Here is an 8,521-nt window from a genome sequence, read left to right on the forward strand (position 1 = left end):
TCTATACTCTATAGTCTATATTATTGACATTGTTGTTGAACCAGAGTACACTTTTCCAATTAAATCCAATTTCCAGAACTGTTTGTTAAATTAATGCATTAAAATGTATCTTAAATACATTACATTGGCTTTAGTGATAACGTGTGCAACTTGGGTTTCGGTAAGTACCTTTGGTAGGTGTAGGTAATACCTATGAAAAGAAATTACAATGACCTGTAAATTTTTATCTGACTGATTTCAAACAAGTGCAGATAATATAAACCCATTTATAAACATTCATTACCAATTGTCTAGGAAAATAGAGATTTGCTTGACGCCTACAGGCAGAAGATGATTGTTACCTATTCTTATTACTATGATGCTACATAAAAATATCAAATTTCAGCCTCAATAGATTTAAGATCTACATAATAATATGACGAAAGGTAATCTACGTAATACATAAACTGTACAACAGAATATAACAAACTCGTAATTTGATATTTATTAACTTGTGTAACCAACCAAAATGACTGATAAATATAATAAAGACACTGTAACATCCCTAGTTTGTAAACATTTCATTGTATACAACGAAATTATATAGCCATTGAGAAACGCTACGGATGGGGGGGGGGGGGGGGGGGGGGGGGGTATCAGAGATCTATTATTATATAGAATTTCGTAAAAAATATCTTTACTTGTTCAGGGTGCATCATATGAGGACAAAAGATGTAAGTGTGTTTGTCCAAGTATAGCAGCTGTACTGAATAACACAGATGGCTCCGAGTTGGACAGGAAGTTGTACATTGGCAATGTTCCACCTAACAAATGGTTAGTAGAAGTGGTATTTATTTATGTACAAACTAGCTGATGCCCGTGACTTCATCCGCGTGGATTTAGGTTTTTAAAAATCCTGTGGGAACTCTTTAATTTTCCGGGATAAAAAGTAGCCTATGTCACTGTCCATGTCTTTATCTATACCCATGCAAAAAATCACGTCAATCCATTGCACCATTGTGACGTGAGTGAAGGACTAACCAACAAACAAACACATTCGCATTTATAATAAGGGCAGTACCCTTCTACAGAAGAGCTGCTGTGGAACCTGTGTTAGACTAGTGGTTAGGACATCCACTTCTAACTTTCCAGAGTTATGTGTGTTTTAAGTATGTAAATATCACTGATTTAAAAGGAAAACATCGTGAGGAAACCTGCATGCCTGAGAGTTCGCCATAATGTTCTCAAAGGTGTGTGAAGTCTACCAATCCGCACATGGCCAGCGTGGTAGAATATGGCCAAAATCCTCACTCTGAGAGGAGACCCATGCTCTGTAGTGAGCAGACGATGGGTTGATCATGATGATTATGATACAAACATATTCTAAACATTTTAAATATCACAAAATAATATTATAAAATAAAAATCAATATTAAAATACTGTATTTTAGTTTCAAGCCCAAATCAATAGTTCAGTAGGGAGTAATTTAAACATATTTGTTTGTGCTAATTAATTGTTATTATTATTAGGACTGGCTCATTTTTTGCACAACAGATCAGCCTGGCTGACCAGTGCGGAAATGCATCCAGTATTCTTGACACCATTCCATGTGGGCATAATTTGTATAGTAATTAGATAAGGCTAGCTTTAAGTTGTTGTAATATTTTCATTATTGTAAAAGCAAAAGTCAGAAAAGCAGGTTGAATTTAACTAATTTTAGAAGTTATTAAAATGTTCCCTCATATACAGCTTGCACGTGGATATAGATCACAATGCGTAGAGGCTAATCGAGAGATTTAATCTTTATTGTAACCTAACTGCAATATTAATTTGATTAGGGCACAATTGCTATTGTAACCACTTAATCAAAATAACAACCTAAACACAAAAGTATTTAATAGTTGTTGAGTCTCGAGTCGGAACAAGACTGGCTTAAAAACTTTCAAACACAGGTATTTATACAAATCAATTCAAGATGACTCCCCCTCGCGCGCGACAGACAGACAGAGATCGCGTGACATCGTGACAATATTGTCTAATTCATTAAACTAACTTCAATAAGCTAACAATTGTTATATTTTTCTTATTTATAGCAATTGTGTTGGAGTGATTTTGCCCCGTGTCGGAGAAATTATTAAAGGAAGGGACCAAGAATTCTGCCCACGCTGTGAATGCAAGTATGAGAATAGAAATACCACAATTATAAAGGTAATACTTGTTGCCCACCAGTCTGTCTTAGCGCAGCCAGAGTGAGGGAACTCTTGGTTTGATCCTGAATCGATGATATGTTAAATATTAGGCTATGGTGATGTAAAATTAAAAAAATAGGACTACCAGCATCAAATGTACTAACATTGCAGCTATTGAATTGAATATTTAACTGCTCCCGCCAGTGCTCGAATTTCGTATGGACATTTACCTAATAGACCAATTTGGGTAAACCACATAGGTGCACATCTAGGTTCCACTTCTTTATTAGCATATGGATACTCCACTCTTACTTATAATGAACTGTTCAGTTGTTTAGTTCTAAGAAAGTAGATGTGTAAACGTAAGAAAATTGAAAATTTCATTTTCAGGTTGTGGTTATTATAGTGATTTGGGTGATAATGCTACTTGTGGCATACATGGGATTCCTCATCTGCCTCGACCCACTAATTAACAAGAGAGCAAAAGCCTCATACCAAGAGCACACCAATGAGGATGTAAGTCTATTTAAATACCTAACTCTGTTTAGTTCTCAGATATGCCATTGTATAAATTTAAACACTGTGTTATAATTCCCGCAAATTGCTATTGCCCTGGAACCATGTCTCATTTCATTTTCTCGTCAGAAAAGCAAAATAACAAGCTTTGCATTCTATAAAATAGAAATTGATAAGGTCAAACACAAATATTAGAAAATGTATGGCAGGCAGGGGCAAGCTAAGTAGGTAGTTGGCTACGACGTAATGTCGCTAATGTAAATTTATTAACATTTATGTTTATCAATTTCTATTTTATATAATGCAAACGTTGTTTTTAGGGTTCCGTACATCTAAAGAAAAATCGGAACCCTTATAGGATCACTTTGTTGTCTGTCTGTCTGTCAAGAAACCTAGAGGGTACTTCCTGTTGACCTAGAATCATGAAATTTGGCAGGAAGGTAGGTCTTATAGCAGACATTAGGGGAAAAATCTGAAAACCGTGAATTTAATGTGTTGGAATCAAAGTAAGATAACTATATCAAGTGGGGTACCTATCATATCAAAGGGCTTCACCTGTACATTCTAAAACAGATTTTTATTTATTTTTATGCCATAGTTTCAAGACTCGCTTTTGGCTAGTTTTTTTTGCTTTTCGGTTACCTGTTACTATTTATTAACAGTCGAGTTTTTTATAATATTAGTAAGCATAGAATGGTAAATTAGTTTTTTTTTCAGGACGAAAGCACCCTTAGTGGACCGTCACAAGCGATGGGATCTCGTGGCAACGTGCTGAATCGTGTAACTCACCAGCAGGACAAATGGAAGCGGCAAGTGAGGGAACAACGCCGCAACATATACGACAGGCATACTATGCTAAACTAGAATGCAGCTAACCATGCTGATTGCCAAGAATTTACAGTTGTATATATTTTAAGAGTAAATTAAGAACCTCTACCATTAACTTCTGAGTCTCTTAAAGCCCGTTTATACGGAAATTCGAGGGTGAAGGCAAAGTGTGGCTGTATCTTAGTTTTACATGGATATGGGGGGACACCGCCAAGACAAGACATCCTATACCATACTAGGTCTATGGAAGATATTATAACAAGTATCTTCGCCACGTCTTCGTCCATGTCACTTCTATATAAACTGGACCTTATGCTTATTTGGTTTCCAATTGAGCTAACATAATATTATATAAATAATTTTTGATAAGGTTCATTTGGCAATCTAAACATATATATTATATTTAGCCATCGCTATGTTATCATAAACTAGCATTGTTAATAGTAGTTGGGATGAGTATTGCAATTAATTATCATTATTAATAATTGCAATACTTATCCTTGGTGAAATTGTAAAATAGTGAATGAAATCAATATACTATTTACCATCAGAGAAAATATTTGTATAGTGGGTAAAAAACGATTTCTCGCATACCATTTTAACTTATGCATCAAATTCTGTCAAAAGTACGATTTTAGTCCTTATTTTAAAGGTGAACCATAGAGTTAAATTGGCGTGAGAAGTCATTTTGTACGGACTATAGGTATATCTTTATCCTGCACTCTTATTATTCTTAACTATATTCAACACTGTGACTTTTGTTTACCATAGATTTTATGCTTCATTTATTTTCACAAGAAATAGGTATACAAATATTATTATACATATAACAAATGTAGCCAATTATTTATTTAATGCAATTAAATGTATATCAATAAAAATGTCACAACAATAAACATTTTCACAAATAATTTATTTATTTAAGTGTTGGAAGGTAAGTAACATAGGCATGTTGACAATATCACATGAATGGTATTATTCTTCATTGTTTTTAACTATCAGTATCTTCACCCTGTATCAGTAGGTTCTCAGTCTGCAATGAAAATGAAAATGAAAAATGAAAATCTTTTTTATTCGTATAAACTTTTACAAGTACTTACGAATAGTCGGATGCATCTACCACTGGTTCGGAATGCCAATAAAATGAGGATCTCAAAATAATGAATCAAAGTTTTACCTTAACTAATAAAAGTAAACTAAGGTCATCTACTTCTAACTTTTCAGAATTATGTGTTTTAATTAATTAAATAGCACTTGCTTTAACGGTGAAAGAAACATCGTGCGGAAACCTACATGCTTGAATGTTCTCTATAATATTCTCAAAGGTATGTGAAGTCTGCCAATCCTGACTCGGGCAGCGTCGCAGACTATAGCCTATATATATAGTATTTATGGGCTATGGGCCTAACAAGGATGCTCAGTCACTCAGTGGGCGATGGAAAGAGCAATGCTTAGAGTTCCTCTAAGTGATCCAATCAGAAATTAGGAAATCAATAGGTGTACTGACATAGCTCCATAGCGAAGTTGAAGTGGCAATGGACAGGGCATGTTAGACTACTGATATATGTTAGGGTCCCAAGGTGCTGGGATAGCGACCTCGCAGTGGAAAGCGCAGCGTTGGTAGAGCCCCACTAGATGGACAGATGACATCAAACGAGTCGCAAGAAGCCTCTGAATTCTGGCGGCGTAAGACGGTAGCGTGTGAGAGTCCCTACAAGACACCTATGTCCAGCAGTGTACATCTATCGGTTGACGATGATATATTATTTTATGACCAGTTGTTTCACCCTATTTTTATTAGGATGGAATTTCTAAAAAAAATTCTTAGTGAGGGCCTATAGAGAACCCACAGGCATAATTTCAAGTCTGTAGACCGAATAGACAGAACTGTAAGTTGATGTCACTCAGTTTCTCCTTATAAATCATAGTATTAGGGGAGTCCAAAAGGCTAAATAGGGATTTACTTAAGCGTTGTGGGGACCTACTGGATTGTGAAAATTAGGTGCTAAAAAGAAAAAAAGCTTATATGATGTAAACCCTTTCACTGGTGGGGAGAGAGTTCACTTTTCAGCATCTAATTATCTTACCTTGTCTTAATCTGACACACTCAAGTAAATCCCAAAATCCCCTCTTGGGCTCCCCTGCCATAGTGTATTATACAAAAAGTAAATCTTACTTCTTCTGAACTTCTCTCTGCTTGTGTATAGTTGTGTGCATAGGATTGCTGTTTCTTGCTAACTAAACATTCAAGCAGCATAAGAAATAAGTAGTATCCAATCAACAGCAATAAAATCCATAACACTAATATCACAACAACCTGTGGGAAAGATGTAGTCTTTAGCTTTCCACCAGAAGATGAGTGATAAACTAATGAAAAACAAACAATAAGATCACTGTCATTGTGCAGCTTTATTTCAGGATATATTATGATATAAATACTAGCTGATGCCCGCGATGGGATAAAAAATAGCATATGTGTTAATCCAGGCTATAATCTATCTCCATTCCAAATTTCATCCAAATCCGTTCAGCCGTTTTTGATTGATTGAGTAACAAACATCCACACTTTCACATTTATAATATTATTAGGATTAGGAAAATAAATATTGAATCAAAATATATTCATAGCTGGGACATCACAATATGGTGGATACTTACTTAATTTGGACACATTATATCAAAGATGATGAACTCACCATTATCACAGTTGTATTTCTAGTCTCATATTTACATTCGCATCTGGGACAAAACAATTGTGCATTATCTCTGATTTCATCAGTGACTTTTGGTAGAATTACTCCATCACAATTGCTGTAAAAAATAATTTAAATTACAAAAAAAATAAAAACCGACTTCGATACACAAACACTAAAAATTGAAAAATAATTTAATTTATTACCGAATATATTATGTATACAAGATTTAATATAGTTCCATAATAATACTTTTTGGTGCCGGTGCCAATTAGCTTTAGCTGCGCGAATCGTCTAGACTTCATATTTTTATGAGACTCCACAATGGCACCTCATTGGCACCGACCCCAAAAAATATTATTATGGAACTATATTAACTCTTGTATACATAATATGTTCGGTAATAAATTAAATTATTTTTCAATTTTTAGTGTTTGTGTATCGAAGTCGGTTTTTATTTTTTTTGTAAAAAAATTTTATTTCACAATTTTTAGTGGCCCCATGGAATTATGCTATGACTGGTTAAAAATCTACTGTTTACTAAGCTATTACACTGATCGCGAGCAATTTACTCTTATCCGTTGAGGAGTTCCAGTATCTATCTTCGAAGATGTTCATCAGATCTTCACCAAATTGAAATGGGACCAACTTTGAACTATACCCTTTCACACAAAAAAAGAATTTTCAAAATCGGTCCAGGCGTCTTTGAGTAATCGGGGAACATACATAAAAAAAAAAAAAATAAAAAAAAAAAAAAAGATTCCGACGAATTGAGAACCTCCTCCTTTTTTTGAAGTCGGTTAAAAACCAAGCATCATTAACCTTAAAATAAATTGACTGTGATAGATAACATTGGAAATATGCACAACAGACAGAAATGTTTGAGGGCGGAAACCTGCCCAGAGAAAAGAAAGAAAGAAAGAAGAACATTGGAAATGAATCTTCTACTGGTGTAAAATGAGTCTTATCTGCAATGAACCACAAGAATCCCTGGGACTACTCAAGGCAGCTATCAGGGAAGAGCGGAAGCATGCCTAATGCAACAATACCCAAGTGAAGGAAGAGTAAATATTATGAACTAGCTGCCCTGGCGAACTTCGTTCCGCCTAACAGTCTTTTTAAATTTTTCTCTCCGTAAGAACTATTCTTGTACTTCAAGGAATATTATAAAAAAAGAACTAGCGAAATCGGTTCAGCTGTTCTCGAGATTTGCGATGAGCAACAGATTTAGTGATTCATTTTTATATTATAGATTATCTGTTGTTCTTATAGGACCCGGCAAAAGGATTTAGAATTTATGCTTTATCCTTTTGCTGGGTTCCTAAGTTTTTCTTATGGTTATTAAAAAATTCATCAATATTTACCATTTGTTTGGAGGTACATATGCAATATAAAGTGTCCTGTCTGACTTTTCTGTACTATTTATTATTGAAGTTGGTGTAGGACACACACAACGACATCGTTTATCTTCATAAAATTGAGCCTTAAATCAATGCAACAGGATAAAATAAATATTTTATGCTTAATAGTAAGATATTGTCTTTCACCGCATAAAATATTAAACTAACCAAAGTGCTTGCGAAATAAATAGAAGAGATAAATATTAATTTCCAAAACATTTTGTTCACTTTATTCACCTTTCACTATCAGACTTCATTTGTTCACTAACTATTATCACTTCTCACTAACGGTATAATAATTATTATCTTACAATCTAACATCGATCTATTATTATTTATTACAGCGGTATTAGAGAAGTGAGAACATCAACATATTATCAACATTATTTTTTGTACTCGAATAATTTTATTTTTCTTGACGTTTGACAGTGACATTTGCAATTTGAACATAGACCCATAGATATAAGATAACCAAAGATAACACACTATATACCAGAGAGAGCATTGATTGATTGATTGGCCTCAAGGGTCTCTATGGTCCCTATAGACAATAAATTGTTTTTATATGTACTATTACGAAAAAATGTGGCCAATTCCGTTGTACACAATCTCTAAACTAAACTAAAATGGCTCGTCTAAATCTATTGCTATCCCTTTCATAGTGTTGCTTGCGGAAAAGGATAGCACTAGATTTAGACCTGTTAATTTAGTTTAGTTTAGAGATTGTGTACAAGAGAATCGACCCCATTATTACAATAAAACTTAAAGCCAGCCTTATCTAATTACTATACAAATCATGCCCGCGTGGCATAGATATCGTCTATGTTTATGGATGGTTTATGGCTATAGACACAGACCAGTAATCCGAAGACACAGATGCTATATTATAGCCTTAGGGCCATACGGTAGTGATTA

At 34.4% G+C, this 8,521-nt stretch overlaps 2 protein-coding genes across 3 annotated transcripts; one reads left to right on the forward strand and one right to left on the reverse strand.

Moving 5' to 3' along the window:
- On the forward strand, positions 1–4,349 carry LOC117995424 (uncharacterized protein CG1161-like). Its single transcript, XM_034983441.2, has 5 exons — positions 1–160; positions 689–813; positions 2,074–2,188; positions 2,560–2,685; positions 3,403–4,349. The coding sequence occupies exons 1-5, from the start codon at positions 104–106 to the stop codon at positions 3,547–3,549; spliced, it is 570 nt and encodes a 189-aa protein (XP_034839332.1). The 5' UTR covers positions 1–103; the 3' UTR covers positions 3,550–4,349.
- On the reverse strand, positions 4,343–8,034 carry LOC117995425 (uncharacterized protein CG1161-like). 2 transcript variants are annotated; one of them, XM_034983442.2, is made up of 5 exons: positions 7,775–8,033; positions 7,571–7,689; positions 6,210–6,324; positions 5,690–5,830; positions 4,343–4,546 (listed from the first exon to the last, which is right to left on the reverse strand). In XM_034983442.2, the coding sequence occupies exons 1-5, from the start codon at positions 7,823–7,825 to the stop codon at positions 4,505–4,507; spliced, it is 468 nt and encodes a 155-aa protein (XP_034839333.1). In that variant the 5' UTR covers positions 7,826–8,033; the 3' UTR covers positions 4,343–4,504. The 2 variants fall into 2 exon arrangements, with proteins under 2 accessions (XP_034839333.1, XP_069364640.1); XM_069508539.1 differs by lacking the exon at positions 7,571–7,689 and having other exon boundaries at positions 7,844–8,034.
- Positions 8,035–8,521: the final 487 nt, after the last annotated feature.

This window comes from Maniola hyperantus, chromosome Z (assembly GCF_902806685.2).
Source record: "Maniola hyperantus chromosome Z, iAphHyp1.2, whole genome shotgun sequence".
Taxonomy (NCBI): Eukaryota; Metazoa; Arthropoda; class Insecta; order Lepidoptera; family Nymphalidae; genus Maniola; species Maniola hyperantus.